General features: G+C 38.9%; 1 protein-coding gene across 3 annotated transcripts in view; it reads right to left on the bottom strand.

The window, feature by feature from the left end:
- Nucleotides 1-1,690: 1,690 nt before the first annotated feature.
- The window catches only part of Grb14 (growth factor receptor bound protein 14), a 109,155-nt gene continuing 94,023 nt past the window's right edge, over nt 1,691-16,822 (bottom strand). For 2 of the 3 annotated variants that reach the window (XM_085681039.2, XM_048425699.3), the window contains 6 exons: nt 11,426-11,506; nt 5,595-5,711; nt 5,427-5,499; nt 5,199-5,286; nt 3,203-3,296; nt 1,691-2,052 (listed from right to left, as the gene is read on the bottom strand). In XM_085681039.2, coding sequence (XP_085537165.2) covers nt 1,906-2,052; nt 3,203-3,296; nt 5,199-5,286; nt 5,427-5,499; nt 5,595-5,711; nt 11,426-11,506 — 600 coding nt within the window. In that variant the 3' untranslated portion in view covers nt 1,691-1,905. The remainder of the gene's footprint in view (nt 2,053-3,202; nt 3,297-5,198; nt 5,287-5,426; nt 5,500-5,594; nt 5,712-11,425; nt 11,507-16,822) is intronic. The other variant, XM_085681040.2, reaches the window with a different exon arrangement.

Consider the following 16,822-nt stretch of genomic DNA (forward strand, 5'->3'; position numbering starts at 1 on the left):
ACTCAGACCTGTTCTGGAAGATGAAGAGGGACTGATACACTTGAAGATCCTGTATCTTTAAGCCTTCAGAGAGACCAGACCAGGATTTTACAACAGACAAATAGCCTATGTTTCAGTACTTCAGGAGTTAAGCTTGCAATGTTAAAGTAAGTTGAACAATAATTACATCTCAGTGATGACTGATTTTTATTAGCATCTTGGGAATATTTACCATGCTCTGTTACCAAAATACATCACTGTTATCTAAGATAAATTATGCACTTCTGAAATATTTTTTAAGAAATCTTTAACTTTCCCACGAGGTTGTTACAAAGGTCAGTTTAAAAACAAAAAAAGATATATCAGTGTTTGCTGGTGTTTTGTTTCTAGTCCTTTTTTAAGAACAACTATTATCATCCCCCAAAAGGAAAAAAAGAATCATAGAAACAGAAAGAAAGAAAGAAAGAAAGAAAGAAGGAAGGAAGGAAGGAAGGAAGGAAGGAAGGAAGGAAGGAAGGAAGGGGAGGAGGAGGGAGGGAGGGAGGGAGGGAGGGAGGGAGGGAGGAAGGAAGGAAGGAAGGAAGGAAGGAAGGAAGGAAGGAAGGAAGGAAGGAAGGAAGGAAGGGAAAAGAAGAGGAGCTGAAGGAGGAAGGGCAGAGAAAAGAGTGGGAGGAGGAGGTGTTGGCTTCTTTCTGGAAGGTCTCCAAGATGATGAGGGAGGATAGTATCTCAGAGTTTCAAGTTAATTGATTAGCTACCACAGTGAGGAGCTAAAAGGAAAACACACAAAGAGAAGAAAACAGGTTCAACTGTTTGGATCTTTCAATTTGAAACCTTGAATTTCACCTGCTCTGTTGGGAAACTGGTCTATTAGTAAAAGGATCTAGAGTGTGGTGCAAACCAGAACATGAGATAAATGTGAAATATTGTGGTGACCAGGCACAAAAATCATAGATTATAAGTCTTGAAGTACATGTTAATTATGCTAACCTTTCCTATGCTTTGATTATTTCCTTAAAGATAAATCTCTCTACCAAAAAATTAATTAATTAATTAATTAAAAATTTTAATAATCTACAACTAAGGGTCCATTACTGGAGGAGACTGTATAACTAGTGATTATAAAACATTATGAATTATCACAAAAATCAATTTTCCAAAAAATAATTTAGCCCACTTAACAATATGAATTGGGTTTTTCCCTGCTTTGGCTATTTTAAACTCAGGAGTATATGTACATTAAAATAGTTTATAACTATATAAGCTTAGTTATAGGTAGCTTCATCTAATTGATAACTCAAGCTTTTATTATATTATTAATATTTTTATGGTAGCATAGCTGAAATACAGTGGGTAAAGAAACATTCTAAATCAGTTTTGGGTTTTCACTTTTGGCTGTGCTGAGGATCACACCCAGGACTTCAAGCAATGACAGAACCACGTGGCTACATCCCAAGCCTTGTTCTTTAAGACAGGGTCTCAGTTCATGGCACAGTCAGACCTTGAGCTCATGCCTGTCATGTCTTTGCCTCATCAGTGCTAGGGGAAGTATGTGTCCCCAAGTCTGTATACCTGTGCACCATTGCTCTTTCATATTTCATGGTGAGAATTCTGATGGTACAAAAGTAAACAAAGACTATTTGTTCTTTAAAGTTACATGTTTAACAAAATACTATAGGAATGTATAATCACACAAGAACACAAACAAGTATGTTTTTTAACTAAGGTTTAATTTTAACTAATAAATTTTAAGCAATGAGTATCATACCAATCCAAGTCTTCACTAAGTTTCAATGCATGACCATTTTTGTAACTCAATTTTTTCACCATGGTTTATTTTTAGCCTATTTTTTTATTTTTCTCCTTAAACATTCTTCTTTGCATCCCTTTCCTTCCTTTGTTTTTGATGAGTCACATACAGTTTGGCTAAAGGGCCATTCTAGTACAGTAATGTTTCAACTTGCAAGGAAGGACTCCCTTGTTGAGCTGGTAGAACTCCACCAGCTGGATGAGATCTGTGAATCTTGTGTGGCCATCATCCAGGGTGTGGAACATCTCACCATCATCTTCCACCTTCAGTAGGACAAGCAACAAGCCAGTGAAAGAACAGCAATGAGCAAACAAACAAATATTTTAAAACAAACAAAGACAGGGATAAACAGCCCAGAACTGCAAATACGGTTCTCTGCATACTATGTTTTCATAAGCCTAAATCAACAAGTCTATAAAACTAAGGACAATGAAAAGAGCCCCGTGGCCACTTTGCCTGATAATATCCCTTGCACTTAAAAGGAGTTATCTATTCTTTGATTAAGCAGTCTAGTTCTTTCTCTGCTAATTTTCCCAGTATTCAGTATATTTAGGATACCACAACAATCGCCTATCAGCAGTGAGGACTCTGTACTCTCTACTAAGCATAAAACATCAGTGTTTTCATTTAGAGTTTTTGCAGTTTTTTTAGTCATGCTTTTGGGCACAAATCTCTTCATATTTGTTGGGGCTGCAGATCCCATAATAAAAAATAATCAAAGAAGCAGGGAGGACACTTTAGGCAACTACTGGAAAAATCCAGAAAGAGGGGACTCAGGAGGAACCATCAGCATTCTGGCAACCTTACGAAATACCTTCCTGAGGATGGATGACATCTCCGCTGCTCTGTGGGCTTCCCGTGTGCACACCACACATATGCACATGCATCAGCAACACAAGAGGAACACCAAAGCAGACTATGATGAAGGTATTTCTTAATGTTCTAAGAATAATTTGTATATCCACTAGTTATACAACACCTTTGATTTCGTCATGGTTAAAAAGAAGTTAACAGCAGAAAAAGTACATATATTTGAGAGGAGGAAGGAGGCAGGGGCTTTCAAGCACTGCTTTGTAAAATAATCTATTAGTGACCTTCAGAAGAAGGACTTTTTAGTGGCCTTTAACAATGTGTGGCATGAGGTCTACACAGTATTGCTAAATCACATTTTGCGGAAAAGAGGGAAATTTAATTTTTACAATTCCTGTATTTCTTATATTAATTCAGGCTCATAAAACCATTTCTGCCAAACTTAACTCTAGTCAAAACACAAGCTCCCAAATTATATTTGCTAAGAAGAACAAAGGACAACCAAAGTTTCCCAAAGCGTATGCATTAACAACATCTCCAATACATGCATCTGCGCATCTCCAGTGGATTGCAGGACATGCAACTGTGACTACAGTTACTTACAGGTATGATTTGAAAGTGTTTTATCTTTTGTCCATGACTCATTGACAGCACAAAAGTTCTGGGGTTACTCTGACTGTCCCGTACCAAGAAAACTCTAGAGAGAGAGAAGGAATTTCACTGTGTCTTTCTTCACACTCAGATTTCATAGAAATGCATTGTGTTCAAATGCAGGAAAGCATACGTATAAAAGGGAGATCTGGGGCCTCCCTTACTGGGTGACCAATGCGAAAGATCATGCAACTTGGAAAACCAGAGTGCTAAACTGTCATTACACTAATGGGATACAGTAGGATAGAGACACAACCCTTTGGCAGGTTGCATGATCATGACTGCCAATATAATGCTAAGGTGGCATCAGTAACTACTATGATGTCTTATTCTCACTGAGAATCCTATTTTAACTGACGGGTCCTGACAGGCCCCTGAAAGGAGGTTATTATTGGGAATCAAATAGTTGTTTTTACCCTTCTCCTGCAGTGGGCCCTCCTGTTTCAACCAGCACAGACACAAGTACTAAGCAATGAATATATTCTAACAAATGAATCTTGGAATTGTTTGCGAAATGTTTAGGTAAAGATGTTTTAAGTAAAAGAAACACCAAGCAACTTGCACTTTAACCTTGAAGAGGCCAGCATAAACCCTTTATAATGTCAGGCTAGACAGGCAAGATGTGGCCTACTGGCCTAAGGAAAAAAGACTACCAGGCAGGGATTCGTATTTACTGGCAGCGCTGCGCAAATCTAGTTTTGTATTAATTGTTGGGAGGCACGCTGTGTAAATGTCCCTGTGCTGACTCCAATACTAATCTCACTGTGCCTGGGCCAACCGGCAGCCAATGTCCGAGGAAAGCATCCATTTCCTGTGTACTGTGTGAGGCTCAGAAATTACATCACTGGGGGACTGGGCAGAGGGCATTTCAGTGGTAAAGTCAGCTGTAATTCTCTTCCCCAAGAAGACCAGCACTACCACCTAGTGGTGTACTTGGTAGCACCACATCTTTCCAAATAGAAAAAAAAAAAAAAAGAAAAGGTTAAAGAAACATATTCAATATTATTCCTTATCCAATTATTTCTTTTAATTTAAAAATCCTGGATCCAAAAATTAATGGACTTGTAATCTTCTTGAACACTTAGGTAAGTACTTATCAGTCTTTTTCTTGGTCTCTTCTCTGTATAACTCCGCAGCTCATCATATTTATAACCCCAGGGACTATGCTAGGACATGTAGAAACACAGTCATGTCTCCTCTTAGAATCTAGTGAGATGTGCATGTGTGCATCTTTATCTAAATGACAGTATCAGAAAACTAAATATTGTCAACATCCTGAGCCAACTTTTGCGGATAAAAGATCCATCATATTTCTTGATAAAGAAATATGGCTAAAATTATACTAAGTGAATGAAATATACTAAGTGAAACAGAAAATCCTTATTATAAATGTTGCAGAATTCATTTATCTGCTTTTATACTCATTAAAAATAGTAAGGGTTATCACCAAAAAGCAATTTTATAGGCACATACTATTTTAGAGAAATGGCAACAAAGACATAAAAAGAACAAAAAAATGGAGAAAGAATTCAAAATATACAAGAAAAAAATTTAATTAATATATTTTGTAACATATCCAAGAAGCCTAATTCATGAAAACATCATGCTATAAAGCACATTTTAGATTATATCTATTATATTCACAAAACAAAATGTTGACACCTCAAGAGATTTAGATGCCACCATTCATCCACTAGTATCTGAGATGATAGCATTCACGCAAAATGGATATTAACGCTAATTGGTCAAGGATAAAGTATCCTGTCGGTTATTTATACACAAACATTAAACACTGCTGTAACAGAGTGACAAGCATACTTCCAGAACAAAAGGACCTCTCATTTGTGATGGGTCAAAATTAAAATTTCTTAGTATGTGCTAAATTATCATTATTCATAGGGGAAAAAAATCCAAATATTATCACTCAGACTGCAAATATCAAACTTACCCGTCCACAGGCCCCTGACGGATAATCAGTTGCTGAGCTTCGTCTCGAGAAATTCTGTGATGAAACCATGGCTGGGACCGATGGATAGCTGAAGGAAGACAAAGGTTTGTCTGAAATGACCATGATCTCATTACATGCACAGCCCATCCTGTCCCATGTGACTGAATCTGCAGGAGCATCCATCTAGTTTCCCATCCACTGCTTGACAAACTCCGAGAGGAGACATACCCATATTCACAGCCGAGCTCTGGGACGGGGCGGTGGGGCTGCCGTGATTCCCCAGGCGTAAACATCCTTTCTTCTGAGCATAAAAAGGAACGCAAATAAAATCTCAACTTCTAGCCTTCTAAATTGACTCAAATCATAAACATTTGAGAACAATGAAGCCAGCAGTACCCTCCAAGCGAGCCCTTCCTCCACAGCAACGGAAAGCGCTTCCGTGGGGTTGTCTATGACTCTGCTCTTCTGACCGGAGAAGTCCATCGCTACTAGGGAGTTCTCCGATATGCTTCTCTGAAAGATTCAAACAATAGAACAAAAGCTTTTGAGCTATCAATATATATCTTACCAACTAACCTTCAGTGTTTTTCTGTCCATATGTGTCCACTTGGTCAGGGACCCTGCAAGTGTCACGGCCAGCAGGGAAATGATCCATGCCAGGTGCAGATTCCATGTGGCTTGAGCAGGCGCTGGGTCAAAACTTCCAGAGTCTGAACTCACAGTTCATTTCCCTTACACATTTAAGCATAGCAATTCTTTGAAGAGAGGATTTCATGTGACAATTATCTCAACAAAGCTTTAGGCATAGCTACATAGCAACTTCCTTGCAAAGTACGGTAAGCATCAGTACTATTGACTGGTAGACCTCATGGTAAGGGGCTAGGGAGGAAGGATTTAATAAGCGTAAGGATGGATTCCATTAGTAGATGATGTAAAGTTCATGGGACCATCTTCATAAGGAAGGGTTCTAGTCACTGAGAGACTAAGCTCAGGATGAGGGCCTAAACAATGTTCAGGATATTGGGAAATTTCAGAAGGCTTGCTCCATAAAAGAGCAAATGATCACCAGATTGTTAGACAGCATCCACTCCAGTCTTCTAGGTGACCAGACAATAGTCATTTTCCTTCTTTGGAGAAAAAAAGACCTGCGTATTTAACAATTCTTGTTTTTCCAATGCTTTCTCTAGACTGTGCCTCCTACAGGATTCTGAAAGTGGTTAATCAGAAATTTAAAAGTTAAATTGTGTATAAGAGGTAAGATGGTGGGTGGTCTAACATTCATCAGTCCAGTGAGCTACATGGTTAATTGTCAAGATAACTAAGTAAATGCTGAATGGATGGATTTATAAAAACTTTGAAATAAAACTAGCTCTTCGTCTTTTCCAGAAAATGGCAAAATACCTATTGAGCGAGGCATAGCTATTAAGTTAAAATGATCCATTAGTTCATCTTTCTAAGATTTTTGTCAATTATCAATTAAGTGTCAAATTCGACTACTTATGAAATAGCCTTTTATTTTATGTGCTTTTTCTGCATATACATCTGTGCAACACATACATGTAGTGCCCAGGAAAGCCAAAAGAGGAGAATGAATTCCACAGAACTGGAGTTATAGAAGATTTATCCATGTGGGTGCTGAGAATCAAACCCAGGTCCAGCAATCAGTACTCTTAGCTCCTGAGCTATCTCTCCAGCCTGGACTAACTCTTTATAAAACACATGCCTACAAAAGATATACTTTAAGTCGGCAAACATCTACTTGGAATTAGTATTCATGTTTTGTTTTTATTATTAATTTTTGTTGTACATATTCTTTAAAAATGAATTTAGTTATCCAAATATAATAGTACAGAGATTGTTTAAAAGTACCCTTGAAATAGACACAATTTTAAAGTTTCTAAAAATTCTAGGGGATAGCAGTTTATTGTCCCCAAAACCCAAAGAATACCATGTCAGGAATTTGAAAATACTGGGAAACTTGCCTTTTCTCATTGTTTGTTATAATTCTAAAATGTATCATCGTTGCTGAACAAAAGTACTCATGTTTTATGGAGGAACAAACTTGAACATCTGTTTTGAAAAATCTCTGGCATCAATTCTAATTTAATTTAGAAAGTAAAATTTTGTGGGATAATAATTCAGACATTTCCATAATATTCAAATGTTTGGGTTCAATGCATCATCTGTCCCCCTCTTTTGGGGAGACCCATGGAAAAACAGAAACTACTAACATGAGCCTGAACCACAGACTGTGTCACAAACTGAAAACCGCCTTAAATAAGCAAGAAGGACATCAATTTTTAATTTGGTTGTTTGTTTATTTTGTTTTGTTGCTAATTCTTTTTTCCCAATTCTCTGAAAATAAAACAACCAATGCTTGGACCTAGTTTCCTTTAGGGTGTTATTTGGCAATAAATCTCTTAAAAAGTTTATCACCCCACAAAGTCAAGAATCCAGAAAACAGAATTTTTCAAGTCTCTGGTTAAGAGTCTTGCTGTTTTCATAAGCCAGGGAAGTAATGTAAGACTTTCCCTGAGAAAACAGCAAGAAAGGAAAACACGTAAGTTATTCTCCACTAATTATTAAAAGAATGAACCCAGAGTGTCGTGATGGTGGTGAAGTTAAGCCACGCCGCATGTGGGCACCTTCAGAGAGAGTGCCATTTCTTACCTCCCGGAGGATTCAGCCAACCGATCATGGTCACATGTGGGCTTCACACAAAATGTTATCCACAAGGAAGAATTTAGGGCTCCTTTATCACTGAATCACAGACCCCTACTTATTAGAATCTGCTATTTTCTCTTCAAACATGTGAGAGAAGTTGCAGTCTTATTATGGCTCACCTCTCTTCCTGAGACCCTCATGCAATCCCGTCTGTTGCGGGGAGTTTTTATTACTGATGGCTGCTCTTTCCGGCAGATGCTGTCTCTGTAATCTCTATTTGCTGTCACACTTTAGCTTGCCCTTCTCACCCCGTGATCTTCTGTGCCGGGCTGTAGACCAGTCGGATATGCCTTTGCTTTGCCGACCTTAATGAAAATCATCCACCTGCCCCAACACAGAGTAACTGGCCTCGATCCTAATGATAGCTTGATCCCTGCAATATCTCTACCTCCACATGCCATGCTGGTTCTGTACTCTCAAGTGCCTGATAACATAAAAATGATGTTAGGAAAGAGACATAAACACAATCAGTCCTTCTGTGGTTTTCTTCTTTTTTTTTCTTCCCCACAACGGCAGACAGGGATGTAAAATAAGATCCCATGTTCATAATTGCCTGGCAAATGTAAGGAGATTGCACAACAAGCAAAGAACATTTTTATTTGCTATGGTAACTACACTGTGGGAAAACAGTAATACAGCAAATGTTTTCTACTGAATGGCAGGTGGTGGATGAAAAATTAATAGTTTACCTTTAGTGGACAAAGAAATAGAAACGAAGCTGAGTTTGACAGCCTGGAAAGGTCATTTTCAGCTCGATTTTCTTCACATAGGAAAGCAATGCTGATAACGTTCAGAACTGGTTGGATTTCTCAATCATTTGCCTCTCTTTCTCCCCCATTCTTCTTGGGAGATGGATGAGACATTCCCCAAGAAACAGTCCATGGTTGTAACAGCCTTGCCTTTTTAGAAACAAGAAGGGGACTGGGACGAGGTTGGATTTTCCAACTTACACTGATATATGATCCACCTACTATTAGTGCCCTAGGCACAACGTGTCTCTTTAAGAGTTTAGCTACAAGAGTTTAGCTACAAGGCACACATTCGAAGGAGCTGGATAAATTCACAGCCTCTCATTACAAAAAGGGCACAGAATTTCTCCTATATTGTCACCTCATCTCATCCCTACAGAGCCACAGGACAGTAGAGACACATTGTCCTCAAAGACGATTCCGTAATCCCTTTATCTTTGCACAGTAAGAACCCAGAGACTAGCCAAAGTCACGTAGACAGTTTCAGGTAAAAGGGGTAACCGGCATGCTGTGTCTTGTCTACAGTTCTTTTACTGACACAAATAGGAGACACAGGAAAGAACTTGAGTTTAGAATGTAGAGGTTAGGTCAAAAGTGGAGAACAGAGCGAACATTGGTCGATTTCCCCTGTCTCCCAGTTCCAGCTAGGACCCTATCAACAGGCCCTTCTTTCACAAGAATCTTTACTTTGCCCTGTAAAAAACCAGGTGTATCCAGCCTCCTGAAATGATTGCAGCTGATTCTCATCTCAAAGTCAATGAGGGGTAGCTGTATGTAGTTATGATGGTCAGTATGGTGTATGAACTGCTTTCATCATTTCTCTTCTCAAAGTGCATATGTCAAAAAAAATTATAGGCTATGCCTTTAAATGTGTAACGGGGTATCCTGCCTTTTATATGTGACATCCTATTAAGTAGTCACTGAATGAGAAGCAGCTAAGGTAGGCGATAGGGTGTGGCTTCTATTAAGCCTCGAATTCTTCCTAATAACCTAGAAAAGTGGGATCCAGCACAGACACCAGGATAAGCAAAATGTCTCCCACTGCTTCCAAGTCTCTATCACAGAAATTATGAGCTACATAGATAAAAGTCATAAACACTGCCCTTTCCGATAACCACCCCCACACACACCCCAAGGACAGGTCTCTCCCACACACGCACTTGAATCACTTCCCCTCTTCAGTCCCCACACCCAACAAGAGTCACAATGGAGTTTGTCTTCCTATACATAGTGATCAAGTCACACTATAACTAAAATCTCTCTCTCTCTCTCTCTCTCTCTCTCACACACACACACACACACACACACACACACACACACACACACAAACACTCACACACACACACCTTGACTGCCAGCATTTCCCATATTAAACAGTTTCTAAAGGTAAGAGTGACCCCAGGCTTGGATGCTAATGACAGAGATGGGCATGGAAAGGAGTTTGATTATAATATTTTCCTATGATTAAAAGGCCATTAAACAATAATTGCTTCCAAATGCTTAAATGCTGTTAACAAATTCATCGTAATAACTTCAGACTCTAAAAGAAATTTGGAGAGATTTAGAAGATTAAGTTAATAAAATTCACTGTTTTTCATAGGCGAGGGATTGAAAGATAAAAGTAAGCTGGCAAAATATAAAAAACACCCATCTTAAAGAGATTGTTTTTTTAAGATTCATTATCTCCCTTAGTTCCTTATTTTAAGGCTTATAAGGGTGTTTTTCAAAAATGAAAAGTTATTTTTTGACCACTTAAAGGAACATAACTACAAAATTGGAGGGCCATTTCTTGGCAGTTCTATCAGACTCCGTAGCCAGCATCATTTCATGCCTGATTCCTAGAGCAGGACATGGCGTCTGCTAGCTGAGCAGTGAGACACACGGACCTTCCTTGGTCACAGCCATGAAGAATGTATGCTAACCTCAGTGGAGACGCAGATTTCAAAAATGCACATCAACTAATTTGTAACGTGGGCACATACATCTGAATTTTGAATGCACTCAAATGCCAAGGAGTACAGCGAAAAGAACAGAACAGAAGCTTTACGTTCAGAAATAAATGTTTTGTGTTAATGGATAGGAGATTAAAATTAATTTCTGAGAAAGCATAAGACACGTGTCTATGAATGAACATCAAGGTGAATCTGGGAAGCAATTCTGCACAAATGTCATGCATGACCTAGGCTTTGACTGGATTCCAGTTTTGTGGTTTCATGGAAAGAAGATGATGTTTTAAGAGTCTAGATGATAGAAACATATTATTATGAAAATATAAGGATAAAGACAAGTATTCATAATGTACCCTCAAATTTTTAAATAATGGTATGTTATTTGGCTATAACAATACTAAATTAATATTGAAAGGCATCTATAAAGCTACAACTCAAATCAATGGTTATTAGGCATAATCCACAAAGCCAAGAAGATATTCTGAAAATTATCTTATTATGACCCTATTTACAAATGTCATAGTGACCCTGAATGACTCACATAATCCTTTCAATTGTTTTTACTTTAACACATAAAATTAGGTCTTTCATTGAATTCTTCTTATATATTTCTGTTTTTTATTACAGAAACTGACCATATATGTAATACAAAACCAAAACTTCTTTGTAACATTACATGAAAATGTTGCAAAAAAATTACTTTATTTGACACCAAAAGTTAAAACGTAAAGTCACTATATGTTTAGTGTAGAGAAGTAGTAGATAACATAATTACAAAGCTGAGATTTGAAACCTTGGTCCTTACCATGGGTGGTATGCTCTGAGAACTGCAGCCACTTCTACCTTGGTATGGGTGCATGTAATTCTGGTACAGCTGCATGCCATACTGCAGAACAGACACACAAGAAAACATGCTTTCAGGATATCAACTGACTGATTGTCAACACTTTCATAGCTCTATATTATTAATACATTTTTCCTTTTCCCTTTTTTTTTTTACAGTTTTTACGTGTTCTCCTCTCATACAATACATCCTGAATTCAGTCCCTCCATTCCTCCCTGGTTCCCCACCACCTCCTCTCTCCCACAGATCCCCACCACCTCCTCTCTCCCCTAGATCCACTCTGTTTCCATTTCCCCTCCGAGAGAGTGGAGGGTGGAGAAAGAGAGCCAGGAGCAGAAGAGGGTGGAGGAGAGAGAAGAAAATATAACAAAGAGAGAAAGAGAGGAGAGAGGGAGAGGATCAAAGGAGAGAGAGGGAGAGGAGGGTAAGAGAGAGAGGAGGGTAAGAGAGAGAGAAGAGAAGAGGGGGAGAGAGAGAGAGGGACTTCCAGAGATATCAACCGAACATACTTAACAAGTTACATTAAGATTAGGCACAAACCCGCACATTAAGGCTGAATAAAGCAACCTAATAGGAGGAAAAGAGTCCCAAGAGGAGACAAAATAGTAGAGATACTCTCTCACTGGCACTGTCAGACGTCCCGCCAAAATACCAAGCCAATAACCATAACATATGTGTAAGGGACCTAGCACAAACACAGGCAGGCTCTGTGATTGCCACTTCAGTCTCTGTGAGTCCCGTGAGCCCTAATTCTTCTGGATATGTTCTCCAAATATCCTCCACCCCACTGGCTCCCACAATTCTTTCTCCCCTACTTCTGCGGTGTTCACTCCTCCATTGCTGGTGAGGATGCAAACTTGTTCAGCCACTATGGAAATTAATATGGTGGTTTGTCAGAAAGCTGGGAATTGATCTACCTCAAGACCCAGCTATGACACTCTTGGGCATACACCATCGGACACTTCATCCTACCACAAGGACACTTGCTCAGGTACATTCAAAATGGCTTTATTGACAACAGTCAGAAACTAGAAACAACCCAAATGTACCTCAAATGGAGAATGGATAAAGAAAACATGGTACATTTACACAACGGAGTATTATTCATCTATTAAAAAAATGACATCATAAAATTTTCGAGCAAATGGATGAAACTAGAAAATATATCATCCAGAGTAAGGTAACACAGACACCAAAAGACACAGTTGATAAGTGCTTACTTATAAGTGGATATTAGCTGCTAACTAAAGGATAATCGAGCTAAAATCCCACAGACCCAGAATGGCTAGGTAGCAAGGAGGGCTCATTGAATGATTTTTGTATGTTGAACTATCTTTGCATCTCTGAGATGAAGCCAACTTGATCATGGTGGATGATTTTTCTGATGTGTCCTTGAAAAAATAAAAACCACATGATCATCTCATTAGATGCTGAAAAAGCCTTTGACAAAACATAATAACATCCTTTCATGATAAAGGTCTTGGAGAGAGCAGGAATACAAGGAACACTAACCGAACAAGAAGAAGATCTGTATGACAAGAACTTTAAAACTTTGGAGAAAGAAATTGAAGAAGACACCAGAAAATGGAAAGATATCCCATGCTCTTGGGTAGGTAGAATTAATATAGTAAAAAATGGCAATCTTACCAAAAGCAATCTACAGATTCAATGCAATGCCCATCAAAATCCCAACAAAATTCTTCACAGACCTTGATAAAACAGTACTCAACTTCATATGGAAGGGCAAAAAAACCAGGATAGGCACAACAATCCTGTACAATAAAGAAACTTCCAGAGGCATCAAAATCCCTGACTTCAATCTCTACTACAGAGCTACAGTATTGAAAACAGCCTGGTATTGTCATAAAAACAGACAGGAAGACCAATGGAAACCAAACTGAAGACCCAGATATTAATCCAAACACCTACAAACACTTGATTTTTGACAAAGAATCAAAAAATATAAAATGGAAAAAAAGCACATTTAACAAATGGTGCTGGCATAACTGAATATCAACATGTAGAAGAATGATCCATATCTATATACCCCATGCACAAAACTCAAGTCCAAATGGATCAAAGACCTCAACATAAAGCCAGCCAGCCACACTGAATTTCATATAAGCGAAAGTGGGAAGAACACTTAAAAACATTGGCACAGGAGACCATTTCCTAAATATAACCCCAGTAGCACAGATACTGAGAGAAACAATTAGTAAATGAAACTTCCTGAAACTGAAAAGCTTCTGTAAAGCAAAAGACACGGTCAACGCTACAAAACGACAGCCTACAAAATGGGAAAAGATTTTCACCAACCCCACATTAGACAGAGGTCTGATCTCCAAAATATACAAAGAACTCAAGGAATTGGTCATTAAAAGGACAAATAATCAATAAAAATAATGAAGTATAGACCTAAACAGAGAACTCTCAACAGAAAAATCTAAAATTGCTGAAAACACTTAAAGAAATGTTCAGCATCCTTGGTCATCAGAGAAATGCATATATAAACAACTCTGAGATTCCATACATAAGTAAGAATGGCCAAGATTAAAAACACTGATTACAACTTATGCTGAAGAGAATATGGGGCAAAGGGAACACTCCTCCATTGCTGGTGAGAGTGCAAATTGGTACAGCCACTTTGGATATCAGTATTGTGATTTCTCAGAAAATTAGGAAACAACCTTCCTCAAGACTCAGACCATTTTTGGATATATACCCAAAGGATGCTCAATCGTTCCACAAGGACATGTGCTCAACTATGTTCATAGTAGCATTGTTTGTCATAGCCAGAACTTGGAAACAACCTAAATGACCCTTGACCGAAGAAAGGATAAAGAAGATGTGGTACATTTACACAATGGAGTACATCAGGAAAAGAAATAATGACATCTTGAAATTTGCAGCCAAATGGATGGAGCTAGAAAACATCATATTGAGTGAGATAACCCAGACCCAAAAAGACAATTATCATATGTATTCACTCATAAGTGATTTTTAAACACAAACCAAAGAAAATCAGCCTACAAATCACAATCCCAAAGAACCTAGACAACAATGAGGACCCTAAGAGAGACATACATGGGAAGTAAAAAAAGACAAGATCTCCCGAGTAAATTGGGAGTGTGGGGATCATGAGAGAGGGTTAAAGGGGAGTGGGGAGGAAGGGAGGGGAGAAGATAAAAATGTGTAGCTCAATAAAATCAATTTAAAAACTTAAAAAAAAAGAAAAAGAAAACAAGGAGGGCTCTAGGGTGAACAGATGGATACCATTTAATCATGTAACTTTAATCATGCAAGCAACCAAACAGTGAACTATTAACTTCAGAGCCCTAAAAGGATACATTTAAAAAGGAAGCTTTCTCACATCCACAAAGCTTTTAGTGTGGCTCAAGAGAAAGCTCTAAAATTCACATTTCTCTTTGGTGACAAACTGTAGTATAAGCCTTTTGAGTGGTTGGTACACTGCCTAGTGATAAAGCTGACATAGAAAACATGGTATCCTTTTGGGAACAATGATTTTTTAAAACCTTACACATCCTAAACATCAGTAAGAAATTCAGTCCCTCTGATGTCTGATGGGTGAGGTTTGCTTTGTTGATTAAGTAAATTATAAACTCGGTCCCATGTGGATAACATACAAGTTATCTTTCCATAAATATATGTCTGCATGTGTATGTGGGCCTATGTCTGTCCCCCACCCAATTGTATGTGTATGTGTGTTTGTGTGCATGTGTGTATATGCATGTACATGTACACATGTGTGTGTGTATGTGTGTGTGCAGTCCAGGGATCAACCTTAGTTGTAATTCCTCAGTTCAGTTACATCCTCCTCCTTCTCCTCCTCCTCTTTTCACAAAAGACCCACATTCTATCCAAGAACTTGCCAAGTAGGCAGGACTGGCTGGCCAGCAAGCCCCATGCTTGCCTCTGCCCTCCCAGTGGTGAGCTTATAAATGCGTGCCCTCAAGCCAGCCTTCATTTCATATGGGTTCTGGGAATCCCATAACTCTAGAGACTCAGGTCCTCCCACTTAAAAAAAAATCACTTCATCAGGTGGAGTATCTCCCAGGCCATTTTTTCTTTAAGTATTCTTACAGGATTTATTTTTACTTTGTGCATCAAAGAAATGGGGAATGAATTAGATTTCCCACAAAGAGTTTCAATTTCCCAAATGTAAATAATGGTAGTGTCTTTACTTTCAGGAAACAGTATCATGGAGAATTAACTAGAATGCTACTGTGGGAAAGTAGGCCAGGACCATATATTTGAGAAACAAGCATACAAACTGCTGTGAGCAAACCCACTCTGGAGATGTCGGCATAAGACTCTGGAGGACGGCTTCTGTTGGAGAAGATGTGGAGTAAGGGGAACACTCCTCTGCTGCCGCTGGGAGCGCAAACTTGTACAGTCACTTTGGAAATCAGTATGGCGCTTTCTCAGAAAATTTGGAATCAGTCTACCTCAAGACCTAGTGATATCACACTTGGGCTTATATACCCAAAGGATGTTCAATCACACCATGAGGACACTTGCTCAGCTACGTTCATGGCAACATTACCCATAATAGCTAGAACCTGGAAACAACGTAGATGCCCCTCAACAGAAAAATGGGTGAAGAAATTGTGGTACATTTATACAATGGAGTACTACTGAACTGTAAAAAAACAATGATATCATGAAATTTGCAAACAACTAGTAAAAACATCCTGCGTGAGGTAACCCAGACTCAGAATGACAAAGAAGGTATGCCCTCACTCATAAGTGGATGCTAGATGTAAAGCAAAGGATAACCAGACCACAACCAACAGCTCCAGAGAAGCTAGGTAACAATAACAAGGAGGACCCTGAGAGGGACGCATGGATCCCCCTGGGAAGGGGAATTAGATAACATCTCCTGGGTAAACTTGCGGTGAGGGGGGCAGTAAAGCAGAAAGGATGGGGAATGAGAACATAAGGAAATGGGATGATTCAGTTGGGAGGAGAGGAATGAAGTGGCAGAGTAATGAAAGAGATATCTTGATGGAGAGAGTCACTATGGGATTAAAGAGAAACCCAGGGCTAGGGAAATTCCTAGGAATCTACAAAGGATGATCCCAGCTAAGACTCCTAGCAATAGTGGAGAAGGTGCCTGAATTGACCCTCCCTTGTAATCAAATAGGCGAATACCCCAATTGTCATCATCGAGTCTTCATTCCATAATTTGTGGAAACAGGAAGAGATCCACAACCAAGCACCAGGCTGAGTACCGGGAATCCAGTTGAAGAGAGGAAGGAGGGAATATATGAGCACGGGAGGTCAAGATCATGAAGGAGAAATCTACAGAGACAGCTGAACCAAGCTTGTGGGAACTCA

The sequence above is a fragment of the Myodes glareolus genome, chromosome 21 (genome assembly GCF_982192425.1).
Source record: "Myodes glareolus chromosome 21, mMyoGla1.1, whole genome shotgun sequence".
Lineage (NCBI taxonomy): Eukaryota > Metazoa > Chordata > Mammalia > Rodentia > Cricetidae > Myodes > Myodes glareolus.